The sequence below is a fragment of the Momordica charantia genome (genome assembly GCF_013281855.1).
Source record: "Momordica charantia cultivar OHB3-1 chromosome 9 unlocalized genomic scaffold, Mcharantia_2.0 BLBB01000009.1, whole genome shotgun sequence".
Taxonomy (NCBI): domain Eukaryota; kingdom Viridiplantae; phylum Streptophyta; class Magnoliopsida; order Cucurbitales; family Cucurbitaceae; genus Momordica; species Momordica charantia.
In genome coordinates this window covers 6,322,929-6,350,226 of record NW_028275167.1, presented here as the reverse complement: position 1 = coordinate 6,350,226, position 27,298 = coordinate 6,322,929, and the positions used below count along the sequence as shown (strand labels likewise).

Genomic DNA, 27,298 nt, shown 5'->3' with positions numbered 1-27,298 from the left:
TATCTTAGCCTAACTTTAAGATTGTAGGCTTAAAAAAGAAAAAGAAAAAAAAATGTCAAGATATGATCATTAAATATATATATATATCTTTTTAAATATTTACTAACACGAGCTTAACATGACATTAATTAGCACCTATATTTGATCAAGAGCTCATGAGTTCGAATGCTCAACTCATTTGTTGTACTAAAAAAATACCTTGAATGCTACCAGTATGAGTATAGCTCAATCGGTTAAGACACTTACCTCCAACTAAAAGGCACACAGTCGAAGCTTACAATTCATAGAATCGGAAATGTACTTGAATCAATTAGTGTGGATTACATCACTTAACTTTGGTTGATTTTTTGAATATATTGTAGTACTTTGTTTTTGGATGGGTTTGTTTCAAATATATATATACTTTTCTATCTTCCTATAGTATTTTTGTATAAATTGTTGTGGAACTCATTAGGGATATATTCAAATATATGGAAATCTAAATTTCTTCTTCCTCATCTCTCACACAAAGTTTCGAGGTAAAGTCTCTATTTTATACCGTGAGTTATGGCGTCGATGTGATTATATACTCTAAATCGATGTCATATGGTCTTTCTAGTTTATTGGGATTGATTTCTGTAAAATTGGTGGTAGTAGGTTAGGTATTTCAAAATTTCGGAGTTGGTATTTGCAATGGATTCAGATTCTCGGGGCGATTTCGTGCGAAGTGGGTTAGGGCTTCGATTATTGAGAGACTGAACAATTATCGATAGTTTTTAGGCGAAGTAGGTTAGGGTTTTCAAATTTTTGAGTTGGGCTCTAGGAATATGAATAATTCTTGGTGGATTTCGGGCGAAGAAGGTTAGGGTTTCAACGTTTTGGAGTGGGTTTTAGAAATGGGCAAGAATTCTCGTGGTCTTTCGAGTGAAGAAGGTTAGGGATTTGGAAGATTTTTATGATGTGCTTAAATTCTGGCGGCATTTCGAACGTGAGTGATATTTTTTTGGAATGAATCTTCTGTGGGAATTCTCGGGGCATTTCGGGCGAAGTGGGTTAGAACTCAAATCTTTAACATTCTTGTAGGTGGGCTTTTAGGTTGTGGAATAATTCTCGGCGCCCGTTCTCGCCCGAGAATTCAGCCGAGAAATTTTACAGTATTATACTTCGAGCGAAGTACATTTAATATTGTAAAATTCTCGTGCATGACTTCGCCCGAGAATTGAACCGAGAAATATGACAGGATTATGTTTTACATCTTTTTTTTTGTTGGTTAAAGGAATGGTTGGTTATTAGTACATGTATGTCTTATCTATGTTTCTGATCATTGGATCCTTTATTTACTCATCTTCAAGTTAATTCAAAATGGAAATGGTACCTAAAATCCTCCTTCATCCTATGCCTCCGCCAACTTAACATGTCTGTCGCACCTAGCGAAGACTACTGCAACCATTAAGAGTAAATTGACCCCACCACAGCTTAGGATGTTTAGGAAAACTGTATACGGAAACTCGGGAAGAGTTCAGGCAGAAATAGATGGTGAAAACCTCTTTGGAAACTATTAGTAAAGCGTGCCATATATATTGAGGGACTCCATATCATTCATTATTAAAGTGAAAGCGACAACGTAACCTTAATGAAAATCGATAAACGGGAATGCGTTTCATAATAATGAGCCCGAGACAGTGGAATATCCTGACTATATCCTAATCTCCACCCATTTTTTGCCCTGCCACCACTTCCTCATCAAAGACCAAGACCAAGTATTACCAATTCCCATCGAGAAAGCAAGCAATCTCCACTGGAGCGGGAATAACTAGAAAAGTAACCGTCAACCGGTTATCCAACTCGTTCGTACCTTTTGTAACCTCGTTGGATTGGATTCGTCTCCGTCTCAACTCTCTTCCCTTCACCACTTTCTTCACTTGGACCTCGTATTTAACGGACCATTGATACACAACATCCTACTTAGGGAGATTGAGGATAGTACATCTGACACCATTAGCTTCAACTTGTTTGGGAGTAAGGTGTCATTTGGGCGGAGAGAGTTTGACATTATTTCTCGCCTTAAATATGATAGGAGTCCAGTTAGAAAAGACACATCTCCCTATAGACTTAGGGCTCTCTACTTTAATGATAGCAAAGACATACTGTTGAATGAGTTTGAGAAGATTTATGTAGCCGCACTGTTCGAGGATGACTTCGACGCCATCAAGGTATTTATTGTGTATTTAGTAGCGTTAGTTCTGTTGGGGAGAGAGGACCCTAAAGTATGGTTATCCTTGCTGGGAATAGTCGATGATTGGAAAACTTGCTGAAACCACAACTGAGGCATGCTGTCGTTTGATAAGACTATATATAGTCTAAAGCGTGGCCCGACGAAGAGGTCGAAGGATGGCGGGTTCAAGAAATCGTACAATTTCTACGGTTTCCCTTGGGCGTTCCAGGTATGAGCATAAATACTTATTTTCAGTTTTCGTTCTTTCAATTAACGTCCACCACTTATATGTACAGGTGTGGGCGTACAAGACTATATCTTCCCTGTCTGGGCGTGGGGCCAATAATGTAAATCTGGACGCCATGCCACGTATTCTTCGGTGGAGGTGCGGCCATTCAACTGCATGACATATGCTGAACAGAGAGATTTTCAAATCTAGCACAGTAAGTTAAATCTTGTTTATACCTATAACTTTCTTTAATTTCCATATTTAGGCAGACACGTTCATTGCCATTATTGTAGGGAATAACTCGGTCAATAGAAGAAATGGAGGCTGAGACGACCTTCTTAGATAGTGCGTTCGAACCACTCGAGCCCGAAGATGAGAACGAAGGTCTGTGTGAAAGCGATAATGCTGAACCATCGAGTGCACGTGCAGGATCAGAAAAGGACGATGGAGGACAAGTAGCGAACATCGATGAAGGTGTCAGAGAAGACGACCATGTCAAGGCTGAGGAGAAAAGGAGAATGGTAGTGGTAAGAAGGTACGCATGTCTAGTGGGCGTCTGAGGAAAGTTGGGAAACGTTTGAAGCGCATGGACAAGTGCATGAACGACATGATGGGAGGTATTGAGGCTGAATTAAAATCCATTAGGAAATTCTTGCGAAGAATCACTAAGGTAATAATAGTTGTCACTTACAATAATTACCATGTCTTTTTCATTTAGTGAGAACTAACTTGTCCTTCATTGTATAGGGTTTACCTATCGACCCGAATGACATAAGAAGAGGTAGCAGCGGAGATGGTACTGGGCGAGGAGATGATCCTAGTGATGCATCCAGTGACAGACCCAGTGGCACCGATGGTGGTCAGAGTGATGGTCCTAAGGATGGTGATGGTTCTACACCATCTGCTATGGATGGGGAAGTCACAGATGACATGATCATTGATCCCCCGAATGTGAACGTGTACGGGATAGAAGCACTTCATTCCAGTCCAACTATTGGGGAACAGGCTCAACAAGACCTTCCTGCATTTCAGACACCAGAACGCGAGGTATATGTTCGTAATCTATCAGTTAAAATTCGATCGTAACCATGGTCTGACGAAGGTTCATGTATCCTATTTGAAGCAGCATGCACTTGCCTTATCGCGTAAGGAAGACATGGGTACAGAGGACGTGCATAAAGAGAGTATGGAAACCGGTTTAAATGCGCATTGCGAGGTAGTCCCTCTCGAGGAGATTCTTGTTCAGAGCACACCGGTTGACCATATTATGATCGATTCACAGTCGTTAGAGTCATCCATGGACGATGAGGTATTTACTATCGACCTTCGACCTCTCAACACAATATTTTATCTTTTAACATAATTTATCCAGGATGAATATGCAGAGGATTTCACGGACTCTGATGCGGAAGGGCCAGGAGAAGTAAAATCTCAGACTACTGAGCATACATCCGAGACATTGCATCCAGACCTGGATGAGGCACGTGTGCTATCACAGCTCGTTGAACGCTAAAAACCGCGAGAGGGTGTCGGAAGAGGAAGCTCCAATGGAAGCTTTGGAGCTCGTTCCATGTCATGGTGGACGGGAAGCGGAAGAAGGTAAGTCGATACGACCCATTAGTCCACGTTCCTCCTAAACAAGTCCATAAATTTCATGCTTGGATGACCAACCCTAAGACCAACCGTGCCACTCGCAAATCATGTTACGATAATTGGGGAAAGACATGGTTTCGTGACATCACCCCGGACAAGTGGATGACGAGTGAGGTACGAGTTCGAAATCCTAAATATGTGTTGTACTATTATTTATTTTTCTTCTGACAATAATAACTTATATAGGTGATTGATTCGTTGATCATGTTCACGCGGAACAAACTCGAGCAACGATAAGACTTGTTGTCGAAGGTTCACCACCGGTGACATCGTCCTTGCGGTACGTAATATATATATCTTATACTCTGCCCGTACGTACAAATTCATGTGCTAATCGAAATTCATCGTCATTGCATAACTTTCTTCGACGAACAAGCGGATTATACAAACGCATGACGGCCCCGAAAGCAGTACCTGCAAAAGTTGCAGTGGAATACGATTGGGTTGGCAAGTGTAGGACCATCCTAAACTACATAGATGAGAGACTCCCCGACTATCAGACACGATGGCTTGATCTGGATGTTGTTTACCTGTTGTACGACATCAGTGGCATCCATTGGATTATGCTTAGCATTGATCTGCAGGAGGGTGAGATCATTGTGTGGGATTCCATGAGGTCAATGACACCGTTGCTAGCTCATGACCGTTGCTAGATCCTACCCGCATTGATGCACAGGGCCGGTGTTCCATTACCGAATGTACCATGACACGTTCGGCAGGTAACGTCAGCACCCCAGCAGAGTGGGTCTGATGACTGCAGGATGTTTTGCGTTAACTATTTTGATTATGATGTAACAGGGTAAAATATGACTAGCTTAACTCAGGACAACATTAGTTTGTTTAGGGAGAAATTAGCCATAGAGATGTGGGCCAACCGATCAATATTTTGAATACAATTTAAATATTAGCATTAGGCATTATGACATTATTTTATGAATCCAATTTAATTATTTATCTTGCTTTCTATAAGACTAATATGTTAAAAAGGCAATCTAATTCACTGTACCAATTGTGCACGCCAACTTTGTAATCCAATACAACATTGACTATTCATATTTCACACGAAAATTGCCTAGTATGAACTTTTTTCGGGCGAAATTGGGCTATTCTCGGCCGAATAATATTTCAGTGAATGCAGTGGAAATCACTGGAATAGTTCACGGGCGAGAGTAATAAGATTTCGCCCGAAAAGCCCTACAATGTACAGGAATGGTGTTCAGTGTAATATTTCACGGGAGAGAATACCAACATCTCGCCCGAAAACAGCAATAATTCTCACCCAAATTCGGTTAAGTTAGATACAATTTTATCAAGATTTCGCCCTAATATATGATGAATTGTTTCCCAGCACACAAAAAAGCAAGTAAATGGATATAAGTAAGGCATACGTCAAACTAAAACTCGGTTGTTCGTAATGGTTGGCGGCAATTTTTCCTATTATGTCATTGGATTCACACCTGCTGCATTTATGTATATGTTGAGGCTCACCTGTCGAAGGTATCCGTACCGTTTGCCGTCTTCCAACTCTCGCAACGAACTTTGGAGGCTCAATGGTGTACTCAACAAAGTCGTTGGGTAAATGTCAGTCTTCTTCATCATCCAATGGGTAGATTGGTTTGGCGTACACATTAAGAAGCGTTTCTAATTTATACTTTGGCGAACACAACGTGGGAGCACGGGATCTGGTAGTAGTCAAACTACTTACACGTTCAACTCTTACTGCTTAGGTTCATACGCACTTTACTGCTACCATCGTGTACCTCGTACTCGTAATTATCAATCGGTCTAATCGTGTGTCGTCAGGCCTGCTCCACCGCACCCTTAACAATCTCCTCAGTATAATCAGAGAATGGATGCTCTTATTGATGCGTATGTCCGCCGCTCGTAAAACCATCGTTGTAGAAGAGTCATACAATGTTCTAATAGTACAGTGACAGACAATGATCGCGTGTGCACTAGAACTGCATTCATGGACTCTGCAATGTTTGTCGTCATCTGGTTGTACCTCAACCCAGGTTGATATGCGTGTGACCATTTATCGAACCCGAGTTCCTCCAAGTACTTTCGCACTTCTGGGAATCCCGTAAGCTTATTCCAGTAATACCTAAAGGTAGACTTCTTGAACGCCTTGGCTGCTAGGAGGTATAACTATTCCATGCCCTTGCTCCTAATCTTAAACTTATCATTCAAGTTCATCTACATGTGATGCATGCAACTGACGTGTTCAGCAGTGGGGAATACAGAGGCTAAGAGTTATTCATAGTTTGATGCCGGTCAGACACGAAAATCAATCCTTCAACGTCTCCAATACAACTCTTCACTCGCTCCAAGAACCAAATTCATGAGTTGTGTGTTTCCTTGTCTACGATTCCAAATGCAAGTCGATATATCTGATTATTACCATCAATAGAGGAGGCTATCAATATCACACTTCTATATTTTCTCTTGAGATGTGCATCTTCGATGACAAGTACGACACAAATGCAACTTCTAAACCCCCCTGATAGAATAACTTAGGGTCATGAATGCATATTGGAAATATTTATCATCCTTCAACTTGAATGAAAATATCGTGCTCAAGTTCACCGATTTCAATGCCTCACCGTATTTACGCAAAAGAGTATACGACTTCTTTGGCGATCCCATTAGTAGTTCCAAGGTCATTTCTCTCGCATACTACGCCTTTTCATATCGGATGTTAATGCCATAATTTTTCTGCATGTCATTAACAATATCATTCGGTCTATAACGACGACTTACATCCTCAAAGTTGGACTTTATAATCTGACCCACCACACGACTTCGAGCTTGTCGGTGGTCATGTTTCATTACCTCACGAGTGCAGCTATGTACCTCGTAGAATGTAGAGATAAGAAAAGTATCCGATCCTATAATTTTCCTTGAACACAGGTTTCATTTGCACACATCCTAGGTGCATCCGACAGTGTACAAACTCTTTGTCGACTTCTTCACGCGATATTTAAAATTCATCTTTATTGCGTAAACCGAGAGTTTGAACTGCAAATCTTCTTTCGATCGAAAAGTACTCCCTATCGCAATGTCCTCCGTTGACAAACCAATTTTATCACTTGTCCTAACAATTTCCCTTGAGCAAGAAGCTTGACCAGTTGCTCGGTGCATTTGTACTAACCATGTGCACTTCGATTTAGGGGTCCGATGATGGACCGGCTACATCCATTGGGTCTATTTCGTTCTCGTTGTCAAAATCAACATCATCGTCAAATTCAATATCGTGGTTGTCATAATCCTCGGCCTCATACTTCATGTCGTTCTCATCGTTATCGTCCCATTGACCGCAATAGATTGTTTCATCGTCACCCAAGTTACATGAGACTACATTGTCCGTCAGCGGTGTTATTGATGGGATAAAACATGATGGGTCTGAGAGTGTGGAATCAAGAGGAAGTGATGCCCATAATATGGAACGGTCTGTCCTAACTAGTGGGGAAATTATTGGAATGCTTCTGCTTCTGGAATTTTAAGATTCATTGAACTGCTTCCACTGCCATGTATTTCCTTCGGTACGACAAATACATACAATAGGACTTCGGAGGGATGTGGAGGGCTTCTTAAAAAAAATCTAAGGCTATGGTTATCAAAGATGTAATACTTCGAAACCTGGTACTGCAAATTGAACTTATATACACAATGTATCAAGATTTTGAACCGATCCAGATCTATTCGGGTAAGGCTGAAATAGCACTAAGGAGCTCATCATAAGTTATACAGTCGTCCACATCCAAACCTCCCATAATTCCACCTTCATATACAAATTGTGACTCATTCCACCTACCACCATAGGTAACAAATAGACAAGACATCCTGCATGTAGAAAGAGAAGCATTCAAAATGTGGAAATTCTCGAGCGAAAGTTCTTGATTTGCGGGCGAGAATTCACGCCCCGAATACAATATGATTCTCGCTCGAAAATCTTATTTATATGGTCTTCGGCCATGAATAACTATATCTTCGCCCGAGAATCATGCAAAAATACAGAGAATATGCCCCAAACATGTCGTTCTCAAAGGAGAAAGAAAAAATACAATTGCACTCCACGTTTCCAGATAAACAAAAAACAAAATGACAAACATACAAATGTGCGGCTTCATACCAAAAAGGAACATTTTCTTTGTAAAGGAAATTTCACCTACCTCGTTGGTGTTGAAATTTTATTCATCTACAAACAAACTGCGTGGTCAGATGGAAGAGTTACTTTCAAGGTACAATATTCTTTTTGTTATATGCAAAGCTGAGTACGAAGTGCATAGATGAAGAAGACTGGTTTGATGAACAATAAACGTGTGGGAGAGTTGGTTGTCTGCATTAATTGAAAAACCTTAAATTCTCGGGCGGAATAATACCAGTTAACGATTGGGAATTCGTTGTAAGTCAACCTCATTTCTCACCAATTCTCGTCCATAAACAACCCAACATTATCATTTTTAATCAGTTTTCGGGCAGGAAACATACGATTTCGCCAGTGAATTTATTGCAATGATACATCAATACTCGCCCATCAACAGCCTATACATTATCATTTTTCACACTTTCGGGCGGGAAACACGCGTTTTAGCCCGAGAATTTAGGCTGCAATTGAGAGGTAGTTTGGTACATTTACTTCCATTGACAAGTCTGAAAAAGTTGATTTGGGTCATTCAAAACAATTTTTTAGAGGTCGGGTATTTGAGTACATTGAAAACTTGAGAGGGTTATTTGAGTCAATTTCCCACGAAAAAGCTTAGGTAAGAGAATCAAATAAATCCCTGACGAATCAAATAAATAACAAAGTCGAGGTAGAAAATAGAAAAAAAGTAATGCTAGTATCTGTAGAAGGAAAAAATAAAAAATGAAATAAATGGCAGGAAGGGTAAAATGGTCATAAAGGAAATTCAAACATTCGTCACGTCCATAACGGTACGATTATATAAATAGCGCGAGCATAACGATCCCATGCGGACGCACTCTGATCCGATTCCGAGCTGTTGAAGCCAAAGCCATTCTAAATTATAACCGCTTTCGGATTTCGAGCTCATTTTGGTCCCAAAAAACAAAACAAAAAAATCCCCCAATTTCATTGGTTTGCTTCTTCATCTCCCCTTCCGCCATTGCTCCCCGGATCGAGCTCCTTTTCGGAATATCAATTTCTTACAATCCAATATACAACCGCTGAAAGGTTTGTTTCCGCCATTTCCCTCTGTTTTCGTATTCGTTTTTGCCGAGTATTTCCGTTTGTTTAATTTCCTGAGAAAATGTTCGGAATCGATTGGAAAGTTGCTGTAGGACGTGAATATGCAGGCTGTGGAAATCCTCATTTCGTATTGCTTTTTATATATTTTAACAATAGCCAAACGTTGGACGATGGATCTCAAATTGTTTTTGCATTTAGGCTTTTTATTGATTTTTCACTCAACCGAAATTCAACGACCAGTACTTTTTAACGTCGTCCTTGTGATAACTCTTTCATGTGTGTATGTTCTTTCTTTTTCCGGCGTATCCTCTATTATGTGAGATTAAAAAGGCGTGGAGATGAAAATGTGAAACTTGGAAAATTTGGTTTAGAGGAGTTTTTAGTCTGGTTTTGCTGAAATAGAAACAACGGATAGCATGTTTTCGAACTGTAAATTAAAAGACAAATTTGTTTCTTCGCTCAGTGGTCAATATGAATAATTTCATGAACCAGCATCAGAGCTAACAAAAATGGTAGTACCGAATTTAGTGTGGGAATCAAAATTGAGATTGTTTATCATGTACTTCTGGTAAAAAAAATCAGGAGATCAACGATCAAGGGGATAAATGGCCAGTCTTCAAGACATAGGTGTTTCTGCAGCAATCAACCTTCTCTCTGCATTGGCATTTCTTGTGGCATTTGGTCTATTGCGGCTTCAACCAATCAATGATCGAGTATACTTTCCCAAGTGGTATCTTAAGGGAATAAGGGGCAGTCCCAGACGCTCAGGACATGTGGGCAATGTTGTCAACTTGGATTTCAATATGTATATGAGGTTTCTAAATTGGATGCCTGCGGCATTGAAAATGCCAGAACCTGAGCTCATTGAACATGCGGGACTTGATTCTGCTGTGTTTGTTCGAATTTACCTTCTCGGGTGAGTTGAAATTTCGGCTGTGTACACTAACAGGACTAGAGTTCAGTATATTCTGATGTTCAGTAATATTGTAGATCATTGGAGAAGAAGCTTATATGTGATGTAGTTTGTACTGCTGCATATTATATTACATTTCACGTTGTGGAAGGATAATGGATTTAACAATACATATATGCAGCTTGAAGATATTTGTCCCCATAACTTTTCTTGCTTTTGCTGTTTTGGTGCCTGTCAATTGGACTGGAGACACTTTAGAGCGTGTCAAGGGCTTGACATACAGTGATATCGACAAGCTCTCAATATCCAACATTCCTCCAGGATCAAAAAGGTTTTTCTCTTTTTATCTGTTTCCACTTCTTTCCTTGGCGGTTGCCAGAGAGTAACTATCATTTTCTGAAGCACTAAATTGACCATATTGTAAGAATTATTGTGAATAGTCCCAAAGTACAGTTATCAATCCCGATAATCACGTTTCTTGAATTTTTATTTACAACAATGTTAAGACATTTCGATATCTCTATTTGACCTCTACAGAAAAAACTGTCCCATCCTTTTTATGAAACTACTGAAGGACCTTTAACCCACCGTTTTAAATAAAACACCCTTGGGAAATTTTATTTTCCATGTCCTATAGAGGAAGCTCCTTGAATGTTACTTTTAGTTTTCCAACTCTAGCTTATAGTAGTTCTTCATCGTATTATTGGCAATATCTTTGCTCTGCTAACTTAATATTCGATGGTTCAATTTTTTGAAGTATAGTTTAATAATCTTGATATGATGTCCTTAGGATAGGTATCAATTTAAGTTTCTTGCTTTCAAGGCTCTTACGCTACATTCTCTTCCAGATTTTGGGTGCATCTAGGCATGTTTTACATCTTCTCATTTTGGACGTATTACATCTTGTACAAGGAGTACAAGATTATAGCTTCCATGAGGCTACGATTTTTAGCATCTCAAAAACGTCGCCCAGATCAATTTACAGTGAGTTCCAGTTTGTATACTTTTGTCCATTTGTGATGTCCTTTTTCTCAACATTATATTCTCCGGAAGGGGAAGAAAATACATTTATACAACACTTGTGCTCATTACATGCATTGAAGCTTAATCACCTATCTGCATAGGTGGATTTAGGTGGATCTTGACGAAGATCATATAACTTATTTGTTCTTATGCTCAGCACAACAGCATGATTTTCTGATTCTGCAAATTCAAGCGGGTGATTAAATAATTTTTAAAATACAAGTACTATTTGCAGATTTTACAAACACTATAAGGGTAGAATATGTAATTGTCCAAACTGAAAACAGGCAATTTAAAATTCTGTTGTGGAAATGTGAAATTGCATCTATTTATTGGTGTGACTAAAGAAGATTTCAAATACCAATATTATATTGTTTCTCCTCGAGTACTCCTGTTTCTTTCATGTCAATTCTAAACATTATTATGTTTTAAATACACGATTGAAGTGATCTGAATATGCTTGCATCGATGCTCCTTTTGTTTTAATTAGTAATTTGGTAATGTTTTTTTGTTGATAACTCAATTTTAAGTTCCTTTTCAGGTCCTTCTGAGGAATGTTCCTTTAGATCCCGACGAATCAGTTAGTGAGCACATTGAACATTTCTTTTGTGTAAATCACCCCGATCACTATCTATCGCATCAGGTATGAAACTTTACCCTGATAAATAGTATGCAAAATTCCACTAAAATATTAATGTTGTGAAGAAAAATAAGTTTATGATGTTGCAATATCAACATAGAAAGGAATTGTGTAGTCATATTAGTTTTCACCTTTGATATATATAATAAATGCAGCAACATGGGTGCTCGTGCTGGATTCTCCAAATATGATTGTCTCTCCTCCAAGCTTTTGACTTTCGAGTTTCACAACAACTTTATTTATTTATTTCTTCTTTACTGCAGCTTGTTTATAATGCAAATTACCTTGCAAAGTTGGTTGAAAAGAAGAAGAGTGTACAGAATTGGCTCGTATACTATGAGAACAAATATGAGAGAAATCCTAATGAAAGGCCCACTACAAAGGTATTTTTCTTTACATGTAAAACTCTAAGTCTCTTGCCTTCCTGAATTTTCTCGTCAAGACTTTCAGTAACCTGTAAGAAGTGAATTGCATTCATAGACAGGTTTCTGGGGATTGTGGGGAAGCAAGGTGGATGCAATTGATCATTATACTGCCGAGGTCGAGAAGTTAAGTAAAGAAGTGAGTGAAAAATAACATATAAAATTTCAATCACATCTTTAATGAGCTTTCTTTCAGTTCCTCATATATCATCTGTTTCATTTTAACTTATTTTTGCATCACGTCAAAACTTCTATTATTGTCCATGTTTTTGTTAATACCTTTGCTTCCTTCATTGGATTGTAGCTGAAAAGGCTAGCACTTGGTTTATAGGTCCTCCATTTACTTTTACGAGTCCTTTCTTTGAAGATGTGACATATTTTCGCAACGATCAACATTATTAATCATGGGAAAGATTGTACACCACACACACAAAAGGAAATGAGGAACATATATGCAAACTGAGTTGTCAAATCACCTATGTATCTTGAAAGGTCTCTCTACAATATGTTTAGTATCCCTGCCCCCGATTCCCCCAAAATAAAAAAGGGAGAAAAAAGGATAGAAAGCAAAGAAAGGAAAAAAAAAAAAAAAGATGATGCAGTATAACTTTATTTTTCTTCTTTTCAAATCATTGTTTTTCCTGCATAAGTGGTCATTATTCAGGTCTCGTGCAATCAATAATCTGTCTTTAATCGAAGAACTTTCACATGTTGCACCAGTTTTAAGCAAATATTGATGCTGCATTCTTTGCTTAACATGAATTCTTTTCGTAACCGAACTTTCTTGGTGTCTAAGATGTTATTTTCGGTGCAGGAAGATATAGAAAGAGAGAAAGTTGTAAGTGATCCCAATGCTATAATTCCTGCAGCATTTGTATCATTTAAGACACGTTGGGGAGCAGCTGTATGTGCTCAAACGCAGCAGTCCAGTAACCCTACAATTTGGTTGACAGAATGGGCTCCTGAACCACGTGACATCTTTTGGGATAATCTTGCTATTCCATATGTAAAACTTGCAGTACGAAGATTGCTCATGGCAGTTGCTCTATTCCTTCTCACCTTTTTCTTTATGATACCCATAGCTTTTGTTCAATCTTTGGCAAACATAGAAGGAATTATGAAGGTCTTTCCATTCTTGAAGCCCATAATTGAGAAGTAAGTACTTTCTACATTTATTACCTTCTAGCCGCAGAAATTTTTCCTGTTTAATATGTTTAATTCTTAATACTATTCAGTATTCAAGCTTCTCAGAGTCAAAAAATGCAACTGCAATTTATAATAACACAGGCCAGGCAGTTCCCCATTGTTTACAGTGAACTATAGGCTTTAACATGTATATAAAAACTATATGACAATTTATTACCTTCTCTCAAACTTCGTGCAACAGGTAGATATGCTATTGTGGTGGCAGTTATGGCCTAACAGTTAAAGTTTCAAACACTGGAAACATTTGTTGCAGGAAGGTTATAAAGTCTGTCATCCAAGGATTTCTTCCCGGAATTGCTTTAAAGATTTTCCTAATTCTTCTCCCAAAAATTCTCATGACCATGTCACAAATCGAAGGTTTCACATCCCTCTCAGCGTTAGATAGGAGATCGGCTGAGAAGTATCATCTGTTCATTCTGGTCAATGTGTTTCTTGGAAGCGTTGTAACTGGAACAGCATTTCAGCAGCTTAAGAAGTTCGTTGACGAGCCCTCAACAGAGTATGTTCTGCTTTCATCTCAGGAAATTTTGCTAATGTTCCGCACAAGTTGTCATAGGACAACTCTTTGTATTACAGAAACAAATTTTTCTAATAATGGTCAAGAATATCACAAATTTACATGATTATCAAAGAAATATTTCCTGCCTTAAAATTTTTTAAAGAATAGCGAATGTAATGTTACCACAAACTATACATGGATCAAAGTTAACTCAACAAGACACAGTTTAGGATGAGCCTAACTAAAAGATTTGATGTAAAAAATTGTTGTGCCATATATGCCATGCACTTTCACATTGTCATTTGTTTGTTTCCAAACTGAATATTCTTTTTAGGCATGTAAAATAATATCTTGAAAGAATCCATAATGCTAAAATGGTTCACTTTCGTACTGTTTCTAACATACAGGGGACACGCCAACATGATGCCTCAATTCATTCTGCTTTTGCAGGTTCGCAAAAACTGTTGGGGACTCCATTCCAATGAAAGCTACATTTTTCATTACTTATGTAATGGTTGATGGTTGGGCTGGAATTGCTGCAGAGATTCTCAGATTGGTTCCACTGGCCATGTTCCACTTGAAGAATACATTTTTAGTTAAGACAGACCAAGATAGGGATCAAGCAATGGATCCTGGTTGCGTGGAATTTGCCATATCTGAACCTAGAATACAGCTTTATATCTTGCTGGGGTTTGTGTATTCAGTTGTCACGCCAATACTGCTCCCTTTCATCATTGTCTTCTTTGCTTTCTCCTACCTGGTTTATCGTCATCAGGTGAGTTTTCTAAATTATTGGCTATCATATTCTCGTTTTTAATAGACAACAAGAGCTGCAAATTAGAATTTATATTGCTTCAATAAGGTTTCCTTGGAATTAGCTTATGGTTTTTAACTTCTTTGATGCTTTATAATCTGGTGAACTCACTTTAAAGAGGTTTACAAATTCATGAAGAAAATAGTGAGTTTAATTTATCTGGTTATATTACATAGTTTTGGTTTGTCATTGGCAACAAATTGAGTATACTTATGGCTTCTGCAGACCAATGGGATTAATGAAAATAATCCATCCCCTCTGGTGTGGTTTTTCTTTTTTCTTTTTCCCATTTTTTTGCGAGTCTGATGCAAGATTTTAATTTAGAAATTTGTAAATAAATAGGAGCTTTTTCTGCCCCTCTTTTTCACGTACACCTGATTAATAGAGCATGCATGAGTTTATTTTGCAGTTCTGATGATTAAGAATCTATTGCCAATATAATTTTGAAATTAAAGGCGGTGCCTTAGATATATAATTTGAAATTAAAGGCGATGCCTTAGATTACTCTTATTAGAAAAACTATCATTTAATATAAAATATTATTAAATTTTATTATTCTAATATTTAATAACAATAAATTATATTTTAAAAAATCTATTGATATTAATTAATAATAACAAAGTAAAAAATATTAAAAATTAAATACAAATTTGATAATATTTTATAATAAAATCATACCAACCAATAAAAGTTGTATAAATTTGTATTAGAAGAAAAAATATTAGTAGTAGAAATGAAAAAGGATATAATTTATAAATAATTAATTAACAAAGTTATAATTATCATTGATAGAGAGAGAAAGAGTAAAAATAGTAAAGTAATTCTAATAAATGTGTGGGGTCCACGGGATAAGGAATGAAAATGGGGTTGATAGATATATAGGAGAGAAATGAGATTGACGATTCCTAAATTTGAGGTGAAACCACAATTTGATTTCATTCCTACGACTTGGTAAATACTACGAGAGTGAATGAAAAATTCATTCCTATTGTTTGATTCTCATTCTCTGAAAGTAAACATGACCTTAGATTCTGAATACAGTTTGAACAAAGTTTAGAATATAGTATCCAATGAATTCTACTGTTTGATGGTGCTTACGACGCTTATATTCTTCAGATCATTAATGTATACAACCAGAAGTATGAGAGTGGTGCAGCCTTCTGGCCGCACGTTCATCGTAGAGTGATTATTGGCTTACTTATATCCCAGCTTCTTCTAATGGGATTGTTCAGCATGAGAGATGCTGAGAAGTCATCAGCAGTCCTCGTTGCACTGCCCATTTTGACAATCTGGGTTCACAAATTCTGCCAGGGGCGTTTTGAATCCGCATTCGTCAAGTTTCCCTTACAGGTTAGTAACAAGAAATCTTTTAATCCTTTTCTCAATCTTTGTGAGAGATCATCTTGCTGCTGTTTAATTCATATATGCATCATGGGAACCCAAATAATCATATCAGTTATCAAATAATCCTGATAAAGAACACGTCCGAGAGTGTTTTTTATCATTGGCAAAAAATGCTTTTAAATGCTTTTCAATGATTTAGTGCACTCTCTATACAAACATTTGTGTTTGGCTATAATGCACAAATACTTCAAATGAGCAATGGTTAGGACTCCAATTGATAACCATTTTATTTTTAGTTTTCTGTGTGTGAAAATTAAACCTGTAAACACTACTTTCACCTATGTATTTCTTTGTTTTGCATCGTACTTTTTAAAAATATTTTCAAAATCCAAGCTAAAATTTGAAAAATAAAAAAAGGCCGTTTTCAAAAACTTGTTTTTGTTTTTGAAATTTGACTAAGAGTTCAAATGTGTTTTAAGAAAGAGGCAGTCCTGTTGGCAATGACTCGGGGCCTTTTAGTCATACCAGCTTAAAGGTTTCAAATTTGAACCTTCCGGTGAGCTTAATACCAAAAATTTTTTATGTCTTCCGAGTCTGAGTCTTGAGACAGGCGGCAGTGCCACTGGGTACAGGAGAACAAAGCTCCAACTCACAGTTAAAAAAAAAAAAAAAAGGGCCCAAGTGTTTAATTCTTTTCTTCTTTTTTGGGTTAAATGATTTATTTTAATGTCTCACCTTCTGTTACAAACTTTTCTTTTCGGATTATTTTACTAACTAATCTGTATTTTCTCTTACTAATATCTCTCTTGATGCTCTTTAAAAGCCAAGAGGCTTTGCAACAATCAAGCTTCCTATTACATCAATATCCATATCATCATATTTAATATCAACACACAATTACATATTTTCGATTCTTCATGGTCAGGGATCTTGATACCAATTTCAGCATTTCTATTCTCTGTCCCTCTCAAAATGGGAAAAAACCACATCTGATAACAATCTTCTTTTAAAATATTATTTATTATATATGTTGTTTTCCATGTTTTGAATTTCTATGATATATATTAGTACGTGTTCTAAAAATCCCAAAAAGGAAGAGAGAGAAAGAAATTTCATCAATATGTTATGAAATTAGATCTCCAAAAACCTTGCTTTATATTTCCAAAATATATACATAGTTTTGAGAATCTTCCTAATTAAAGTCATTAGATAGAAGTATTCTCTCCGGTATTTGTGCTGTTTATTCTTTGTCTTATTTTGTTGTTGCCTTTCTTGTTCATGTTCCTGCTGCATTTTTATCGTCACGTGATCTATTTGATCGTATCATGCCTTTAATCTCAGGTTTTGTGATCCAACTTTTTCCTTGCAATATACCTAACCTTTACAAACAGACAAAAATAAAAAATAAAAAAAAATATATATTTATATATATATATATCATCGCAATAGGAGTGAAATTGAAATAGAAAACTACTGTTTTGGCAGGATGCAATGGTGAAGGACACACTGGAAAGGGCCACAGAACCAAATTTAGACCTGAAAGCGTATCTAAAGGATGCTTATGTACACCCAGTTTTCAAGGACAACTCAATGGACCCAACTGCACTCATTGATGATGAAGAAAGCAACCCTCTAGTTCCTACAAAGAGAAACTCTCAAAGGAGTAGTAAATTCCCTTCTGAAGAAAGCTCTGATTCGGATGGCTGAGTTAATATTTTATAATGGTAATTATGGATTTAGAAACAACTAAAGCATCTTTACTCATGATTTTCATCTGAAAATATATATGTCATTAGAGCTTTTACAACTCTTTGATGTAGAGCCAGGCTTTGGTCAATAATAGTGAAATTGTACTTTATTATAGAACTTTAACACGCATGCTTTGCTTGTTAGAACTAAATATAATGAAAGTGCGTTGTCTTGTTACAGCCTTTCGGATCTTTTATTTTTTAGTACCGTTGAGCTATGCTCGCTTTGGCAACCCGTTTGGATCTTGGGTTTTGTTTAATTGGTAAAGATATTATATATCCAGGAGTTAAAAACCTCAGATTTGAATGTCTGAGAATAATAAATATTTGCGTTTGGATAATGAGTAGAATTAATATATTAAATGACCGTTCGTTTTGCACGTTTTTAAATGAGGCAATTGTAAATATGTAAACGAAGTTTCAATTTTAAAATGATAACTTTATTCAAATGATATGCATCTATATATTATTGATATATGTATGTGATATTCATCTAATATAACTACTGATTGTTTGATATACTTACAATGTAAATGTGATATACATCTGATATGAATGTTTGTGTAATATGTACGTGATATACATCTGACATATTACTATATTTTGAAATACATAAAATATTTTTGCTAGCATGACAATTTTCCTTTTTATTAAATAATACGCCGTGTCAATGAAAGACCTAAAGATTTTTTTTTTTAATTCGTACATCAACATTTTGTATCCAAACGTGCATTTGTATAATTTTAAAAAGGCAAAAGAGTATGCATATGTTCACAATATTATTTATTTTTCATACCAAAAGGTTCATGCAACAAAATCAAAATAACACTTTGAGAACTAAAAACATCAAATATTTGGTATGAAAATGAAATAATTTCTTAGTTCAGTTTGGTTTTTAGAAAGGAGAGTATATAAATTTATTCAGTTTTGTTTAGTTTGATCAAATATTGGTTAATTTGACTATTTATTTCAAAATTTTGAATTGATTTTGAATTTTATCTTTTTTATAAAACTTGACATAAAACAAATACGGAATTTAAACCTACCATCTTTCCCGCCAAGATATGTTCATGTTGACGGAAAAAAAAAATATTTTTTTAACTCTATAAACATTTACCTTGCACATATTAGGTTATTATTTTGAGTTATGAATATTGTCATTATTAAATATATAAAATATATGGTTTTTTTTTTGGTTAAGGTTTGTACTTGGACAATTTTAAAGGCGGCTCAAGGCATCCCTAGAACTTGGGCGAAAATTTTCAACGCTTTTTACTTACAAAAAATTAAAATGAATACTTTATGTAAAATTCAAATTCAAATTCAAATTATATTCATTATCTTTAGGGTCGTCCATAATTATTTTAAGTTTCATTATAAAATTTTCATCAATTCAATTATTTTCTTCCAACATCTTTAGAGGACCTAAGTTTTTTTTTCTTCCTTATTTCAAATTGAGAACACTAACTATTAAAACATATTATATATATATATATATTATACTAATCAAGAGAAGAGAAGCATCTTCACTCCAAATATTTGTGGTTGGTTACCTAGGATGGAGCTTTTTTTAAAAAAAAGATTGGAGATAATATATTTTTAAAAAGGATAAAATTATAGTTTAAATATTATTTGTGTCTCGTATTTTCGATTTTAGTTCATTGGTCCATATACTTTCAAAGCATTCATTTTAGCATGTATTTACAACTTTGTGTCAATTCTAGTTCCGATATGTTTTCAAAATATCCGTTTTAATTTTTGTACTTTTAAAAAATATTCTTTTTGTCTCTATTTGCAAAACTTTAACACAAATTTATTATACACAACGAAAATTTAATTGTGATCGGAAGAAATCAGATAAAAATAAAAATGAAAGAATCCAAAATAATCCCTTTTTAGAAAATACGAGAACCAAAATAGACATTTCGAAAGTGTAAAGATTAAAATGAAGAAAAATCGATAGTATAGAGACGAAAATAAAGATTTTGAAACTACGTAAATCAAAATGAACATGGTCCATTTAAATTTTAAAAGTACTGATAATATCATAAATTGAAATAAAATAGAATCAATAAGATAAAACCAAATTTGGATTTGAAATATATTAATAAAGAGGGGTTTAAAAGCTTAAGGCTTTTCTTTAATTTTGTTATCGCCATTTTGGAGTTTTAGCCATTAATTAATTCCACTAGTTGTCTTCGATTGAAGGTTTTAGGTGGAGGTTCCTTTTGGCGATGTGTTCTTAGCCAAACCCATCAAACAAGGAGATCTCCACGACCATTCAAGATTCTTCTTCCCTCTTCAACAAAAAAATATGCTTTCGAGCACTTCATCGGGGGTCTCGAGATCGTGTTTTGGGAGAAAGATTATCATAGAAGAAGTTGGGGATTCTTCACTCTATTATATTTCTTGCAATCTCATATTGGAGTACGCTGCTCGAGATACTTTAGCTAACTTGATTAAACAACATATCAAGCTGTCGGAGAAAGAGATGAAATGATATCTCAAAATGATGTTGAGAGGGCTTTCTTGCATTCATGGTTGGAGGTTTGTGCACGTTGACCTCAAACCTGCCTCAAACCTACTAACGTTCTTATGTTTCCGCAAGAAGATGGCAGATTTTGGGCTTTCTAAGAGATGTGAGGAAGTGGAAGTGTATCTGAAGAATTCTAATAAACCAAGAACTAGAGGAATGTTGAGGTATTCTATCCCCCAAAGCTGTTGTTTATCCCCTTCTGATATCAACACTCCACTTGATGTTTGGCTTCTTGTGTATCTTAATAGATGTGATAAGTAGAAAACAAACATGGAATAGATGTAAAAACTTCATACAGTTGATGTCGAAGCTTGTGTTTAAGACGGAAGTACCCGAAATTCCAAAAGAAGAGTTATCTCGAGAAGGAAATGATTTTCTTTGGGGAGTGCTTTGATTGAGATTCTACAAGAAGATGGACGGGTGATATGTTAATCGGACATCCATATCTAGCATGATTTTGATAATCATTGTATTTATTTACTTCTTAGATATTTTTTAACAAACCATTGTTCCATTGATTGAATTTTTTAAATAAATATTCTTTATTTTATTTTATTTCTTTTACTTTTAGATTAGATTGTCGGGGATCAGACACTTTTTCCGTTAGATCTTAATGTGTTTAAATTATCTGACTTACTCTTGAACTCATCATAGTAATTTTCGGGATGAACACGTAGCATATAACTCAGCCATAAGTTACATCTACTACTTCCCTTAGGTCGATGGTTCAAATCTCTATCCCTGAATCCTTCTCCGCAAGAATAATTTCCCTTTTTTTTTGTATTTTTTACTTTTAGGAAAATGTGAGAAACCTAAAAAGGTTCTACTTGAAGATGATATAACAAAAGTGATAAAGAGGATGGAAAAATAAAAAAATAATCTCAAAGATTAAAACGAAGAACTTCTTTCGAGGTTGAAGGTTCAATCCCGCTACTGGACCAACACTAATACTGGGAGACGAAAGTTAGGGGAGCGAATGAGATTAGATACCCCAGTAGTCCTAGCCGTAAACGATGGATACTAAGCGATGTGAAAATCGACCCGTGTCCAACTTGTTATACTAATATATATATATATAATTTTTTTTTTAAATTCGAAATTACCATAGGGTTAGAGGGTGGCTTATACAATTTTTCCATTTCAAGTATGACAGAAAACACAATTATTAGAAGAAAAAAAGGGACAAAGAAACACAAAAATAATGGAAATCCAACGGTCAGAAAGCATACCAGGATGGAGAAATGGATTCCTCACGAGAAGACGAAGCAGAGTTTACGGTGCTTAGAGTTCCTGATCTCCTTCACCACAGCGCAGCAGAATCAAAGAACTGTAAGTTCAAATTCTCCAACTCCGCAATTTTCTTAAGCTTTTGCCATCTGGGTGTCGCTCAATTTTGATTTCTGATTAGGGATTTTGATTTTCAAAGCTTTACTGGATGGATTAGGTTATATTTAGTTCTGTTTCTATGTATTATTATGTAATCGTATGTTAATTTGATTTACGAAGTCGAATTTGAAATTGATTGATTGACGAGGAAATGGCATTATGATTGGGACTCAACTCGGGTTAGAGTGTATTTAGAGTGATTTTGAGATGATTGTTGAAAAAAGTGCTTTTAAAGAGAAACATTTATTCAAATCACTTCTTGAGTATCGAAAATTTTAAAAGGTGTGTGTAATAGGTTAAAAGAACTCTTTAGAAGACACTTTTATCTCTGAATAAACGCTTTAAAATGCATACCAAACGCACCGTTGTTACAATGATCCTCTATCTCTATGTTTATTTGATGAACATTGTTGTGTTTAGTACTCTAGGAGTTATGCTATTGTCCAGAAACAAAATTGATGGTTAGTTTTTGCTTTCTTGGAACAGAACATGAGCAATTTCAGTTTGGAAGATCTCCTCCTTTACAATTCTTTTTTCTTTTCTTTTCAGTTAGATGCTTTTGCAACCACAGATGGCAACTTTCCCGTCTTCACTTGTCGTACAGCCCTACAATGTACATAATTTTGGAGTTACTGAAGCATTCAGACTGGCAGCAAGTGATCACCATACACATGGACATATGATAAAGCATCAGTCTGGAAAAAGGGATGAGGTAAGAATGCTAGCTCATGGAGAAAGTAGAGCCGGCTTTGCTAAATCTTCGCGTTACAACCTTAGTAAGGCATATGCTTCATTTGGAATTTCGGTTGAGAAAAATGGATGGAGATTTGGTATCAGTGGTAAAAGTAAGGAGCAAGAGAAGGTTGCAACTTATCTATTCAGGACAGAATGTGGGGATTTGGTGAATGTTCTTGTTAGAAAGACAGGGTCCGGTTTTATGGTGTCTATAGAACTTTCTTCCGTGCAGCTGGCAAACATTGAAGAAACACCAATGCTTAGTTGGGGGGTTTACAGATCTGATTCTGCTCTTGTAACACCCAACATTCAGAGTTCACTCCCGGATGACACAATTGGGACCATTGAGACCCCTTTTGTGAATACTTCTGAAGGAAAATTTGCTGTTGAGTTAGAGTTTGATGCTAAGCACGTTCCTTTCTACCTTTCTTTTCTGTTGAAACATCCTGTGGGTGTTGATTCAGGCAGCTCTGAAATTAGAAGTCATAGGAAGACTAGCTTTTGTGTACCTGTTGGGTTTGGTCGAGGTTATCCGAGTCCGCTCGGTGTCTCCATTTCAGGGGATGGTTCCATGAATTTTTCCATCTTCTCAAGCTCTGCAGAAAGTGTAGTTTTATGTCTGTACAATGACAGCACTTCAGAAAAACCAGTAATAGAGCTAGATTTAGATCGATACATTAACCGATCGGGTAATATTTGGCATGTCTCATTTGAAAGTGTCTCGAATTTCGTTAGCTATGGTTATCTATGCAAGGGGTCCAAGTCTCATAAAAAGCAAGACGGAGTCGAGATAAGTCGAATTCTTGTGGATCCATATGCTAAGGTCCTTACAACATCTAGCCATAAAACTCATGGTCATGGACTTGGATTACCTTCAAAACTTCTTGGGCAAATATGCAAAGTACCTGCTTTTGACTGGGATGGCGAAGTCCGTCCTAACTTGGCAATGGAGAAATTGTTCACTTACCGGTTGAATGTGAAGCGTTTTACTGTCGATAAATCAAGTCAACTTACGACTGATATTGCTGGTACATTTGCTGGTCTGACTAAGAAGTTGTTGCATTTTAAAAACTTGGGAGTGAATGCAGTTCTACTAGAGCCAATATTTCCATTTGATGAGAAAGAAGGACCATATTTTCCCTCTCACTTCTTCTCACCTACAAACATTTATGGTCCTTCTGGGGGTTCCATTTCTGCTATCAACTCCATGAAGGAGATGGTGAAAGAACTCCATGCCAATGGAATAGAGGTCATGTTGGAAGTTGTTTTTACTAACACTGCTGAGGATGGAACACTGCAAGGGATCGATGACTCGTCTTACTATTTTACGAATAGGGTCGCAAATTTGGAAGGAAAAAATGCTCTGAATTGCAATTATCCCGTGGTGCAGCAACTGCTTTTGGACAGTCTTCGATATTGGGTGACTGAGTTTCATATAGATGGTTTTTGTTTCATAAATGCTTCCTCTTTGTTGCGAGGATATCGTGGCGAATTGTTGTCTCGCCCTCCTTTAGTAGAAGCGATCGCTTTTGATCCACTTCTATCGAAAACTAAAATAATTGCAGACTTCTGGGATCCACATGAGTCAATATCAAAAGAAACTCGTTTTCCTCATTGGAAGAGATGGGCAGAGGTGAATTATAAGTTCTGTAGTGATGTAAGGGACTTTTTCAGGGGAGAAGGTCTTGTTAGTAGCCTTGCAACCCGGCTTTGTGGAAGCGGAGATATATTTTCAGATGGCCGAGGCCCTGCATTCTCTTTCAACTTCATTGCTAGAAACTTTGGTCTTCCTCTTGTCGACCTTGTGAGCTTTAGCAGCAGCAAGTTAGCCTCAGAGTTGAGTTGGAACTGTGGGGAAGAAGGACCGACGAGTAATATCGAAGTTCTAGAAAAACGACTCAAACTAATTCGTAACTTTATATTTGTGTTGTTCGTTTCACTTGGTGTTCCTGTTCTTAACATGGGAGATGAGTGTGGCCAATCTTCAGGGGGTTCCATTGCATTCAAGGACAGGAGGCCATTCGATTGGGATTTACTAAAGACGGGTTTCGGTACTCAAACCACACAATTCATCACATTTTTTAGTTCATTTAGAGCAAGGCGTTTCGACCTTTTCCAGAGCAGAAACTTTTTGAAGGGAGAAAACATTGACTGGTATGGAAACAACCTATCACCACCACAGTGGGAAGATCCTTCTTGCAAATTCCTGGCTGTGATGCTGAGGGCTGATAAAGAGGAAAATGGATTGAGCGCCGAGAATCCTGAGCCTCAAAGCGACATATTTATGGCCTTCAATGCATCTGACCAATCCATAAATGTTGCTTTACCTGAACCTTCAGAAGGTACATCCTGGTTTAGGCTGATCGACACCGCTCTTTCTTTTCCCGGGTTTTTCTCGTCTGATGGTGAGCTGGTGCCAACAGTGGAATCTGTTACGTATGAAATGCAGGCTCATAGTTGTGCTCTTTTTGAGGCTAAAAGTTATAGTGACTGAAATTCTGTACATAAACCAGTAAGGAAGGCCAAATAAGGATCACTCATAGTAGCCAACTATATGTAAATTCACTAGTTTCTTCCATTAAAAGTATTGTCTGTCATTACATAGACATTTGTTTGCAACAGAGAGAGAGGGGAAGCTCTAGCACAATGTTATTTAAACTAGACTATAAACTACTCCCAATTGTCTGCATAGCTAGTATAATGCATCACAGGATTAGCTTGAGGCGGAGACTGCGGCTGAAAATAAGGATAAGCAGGTAGAGGCGGTGGCAGAGGTGGTTGCGAGTAGTAACCATGAGGTGGTATGAGCCTATGGCTGGGAACTGGCTGCTGATACGGCCATGTTGGTCGGTATCCGAGTCGAGGAATGCTCTGGGAGTACGAATATCCATGAACATTGGAAGGCATAGCAGGCAAGCTCCGAGGCCCCCAACCGGGTTCCTTCATTGCCATTGTCTCCGGTACGCACTTATGCTGGAAATGCCAATCAAACTGCTGTTTAGCATCTTCATTGTTTCTATCAGATTCAGCACGCTTCGACTGCTCCGTTGAGCAGTCGGGGCCAGGTCCCTGTTGAAAGAACCAGAGCTTGGCTTCTTTGCCCATTTTTTTAATTTTCTGTAAGAGCAGCACAGGATCAATGTCACCTGAAACTGTTACCAGCCCCTTATCTTGGTCTATGGCTACAGATTTCACTCCTACCACAGTAAATTCACATTCGAAGAGGAAAAGAAACACAGAGAACAGAAGGGTAAATAAAAGAAGCTATATTGAGGTGAAAATGATGAAGAGTGCAGAGGTTTTTTTTTTCCTGCTAACATACCATTTGATTTGAGGAGCTTCATCTGTAGTTTAAGAGGGCACTTTTGACAGCATTTGATGTCCATTTTTATGGTGCAAATCTGCAGATAAAATTGCAGAAGATGTATAAACAAGGAAGGAGAAGAATGCTGGAAATAGAACCGACAGAAGGCTTACTGGAGAAGATGACTGTTGATCTTTCGCCATTGGAACTGATTGAGCTCCAAATAATCTTACCAGTGACAACATAAATGTAGAGAGAGAGAGAGATTTTCCATGGAAAATTGAAATTTGTGAGGATTGAGGAACAGAATTTGCTTAGTTTCTGTGGATGCCATATATAAATCAAGAGAGATAGCTTAGAGAGAGATTTATGGAAGGAAATATGAAGAAAAAATTAGAGGTATTTTTTAGAGAAATTTCATTTGGATAGGCAAAATTTTGATATGTTATAAATTTTTTAAATTTTCAAATATAGAAAGCGTGGATTTTCTTATTGTATTTTATATTATGCAATTGGATTTGGATTGTTTTATTTTTTTGTAGAATTTCAAACTTTTTGCTATGTTTAAAAATATTGGTTGATTTTATACTATATATATATATGTGAATGCACCTTCTTACTTTATTTATATATATATATATATATATATATATATATATATATATATAGAAAAAGAATAAGAAAGATTATGCAAAACTACTCATCAAAAAGGGGAAATAATGGAAGAGATTATGCAAATCTACTTAAATATGCTGATTATGCAATTTTACTCCCATAAAATATTCATTATTGCAAAGAAAACCTTTTCATATGAGAAAAATGTTGGTACAAACATGGTATTAAATACTATTGACATGTCCATGTATCCATAGGTTCGATCTAGATAAATCGACATTTCTATAATATTATAAAAAAATCGATAAAATATGAAAAATATCAACAAATTTTCTATAATATAGACGTAATATTAATATTAATCATTTTTTACTTATTTAGAAATAATGAAACGATTATTTATTAATTTAAATATTTTTTCGAGTTTTTTACTTTTATATATTTTATAAAAATATCATCGACATCAATATTTTATCAATATTTCTATTGACATTTCTACGAAATTGAAATTTCGACATTTTCATTTAAAACCTTCAATACCAGGTAAAAGTTGGATTATTATTATTAGTATGATAAGCAACTTATAGGTTTTTTTTTTTTTTTTTGACACATCTTATAGGTATTCATTAAACGTTAGTAAACATTTAAAAATATATATATTATTAAACATCTCTATTTCATTAAAAGTTTGGAATAAAATAAAATATTCATTAAATATTGGCCTTCACATTTATTTCAAAAGATATGTACGGTTACAATTAGTACTAATGGTGTAGTATTAGTTATCTTTTAATGCGATTTTTGACGTGACAAATTTGGTAATGCATT

At 36.2% G+C, this 27,298-nt stretch overlaps 3 protein-coding genes across 10 annotated transcripts; all 3 read left to right on the top strand.

The window, feature by feature from the left end:
- LOC148208885 (uncharacterized) lies at positions 1-5,030 on the top strand. Of its 6 annotated transcripts, none has more exons than XM_088117819.1 (8): positions 1-2,192; positions 2,272-2,423; positions 2,491-2,637; positions 2,717-3,093; positions 3,171-3,470; positions 3,547-3,732; positions 3,796-4,190; positions 4,263-5,030. In XM_088117819.1, exons 4-7 carry the CDS (start codon positions 2,965-2,967, stop codon positions 3,934-3,936), a joined length of 756 nt encoding a protein of 251 aa, XP_087973945.1. In that variant the 5' UTR covers positions 1-2,192; positions 2,272-2,423; positions 2,491-2,637; positions 2,717-2,964; the 3' UTR covers positions 3,937-4,190; positions 4,263-5,030. The 6 variants fall into 6 exon arrangements, with proteins under 6 accessions (XP_087973945.1, XP_087973944.1, XP_087973947.1 ...); XM_088117818.1 differs by having other exon boundaries at positions 1-2,423; positions 4,263-4,356; positions 4,453-5,030; XM_088117821.1 differs by having other exon boundaries at positions 1-2,423; positions 3,550-3,732.
- Positions 5,031-8,000: 2,970 nt separating this feature from the next.
- LOC111018410 (ERD (early-responsive to dehydration stress) family protein) lies at positions 8,001-18,074 on the top strand. Its single transcript, XM_022294472.2, has 12 exons — positions 8,001-9,270; positions 9,868-10,201; positions 10,380-10,529; positions 11,047-11,182; positions 11,763-11,864; positions 12,125-12,244; positions 12,342-12,422; positions 13,098-13,438; positions 13,743-13,988; positions 14,439-14,763; positions 15,919-16,152; positions 17,632-18,074. The coding sequence occupies exons 2-12, from the start codon at positions 9,891-9,893 to the stop codon at positions 17,851-17,853; spliced, it is 2,268 nt and encodes a 755-aa protein (XP_022150164.1). The 5' UTR covers positions 8,001-9,270; positions 9,868-9,890; the 3' UTR covers positions 17,854-18,074.
- Positions 18,075-21,598: 3,524 nt separating this feature from the next.
- On the top strand, positions 21,599-26,352 carry DBE1 (debranching enzyme 1). 3 transcript variants are annotated; one of them, XR_015787289.1, is made up of 3 exons: positions 21,599-21,759; positions 22,366-25,825; positions 25,959-26,352. XR_015787289.1 is itself a non-coding variant. In XM_022294539.2 (2 exons), exon 2 carries the CDS (start codon positions 22,370-22,372, stop codon positions 25,043-25,045), a length of 2,676 nt encoding a protein of 891 aa, XP_022150231.1. In that variant the 5' UTR covers positions 21,599-21,759; positions 22,366-22,369; the 3' UTR covers positions 25,046-26,352. The 3 variants fall into 3 exon arrangements, 1 of the variants encoding a protein (XP_022150231.1); XR_015787288.1 differs by having other exon boundaries at positions 22,366-25,849; XM_022294539.2 differs by having other exon boundaries at positions 22,366-26,352.
- The last annotated feature ends 946 nt before the right edge of the window (positions 26,353-27,298 follow it).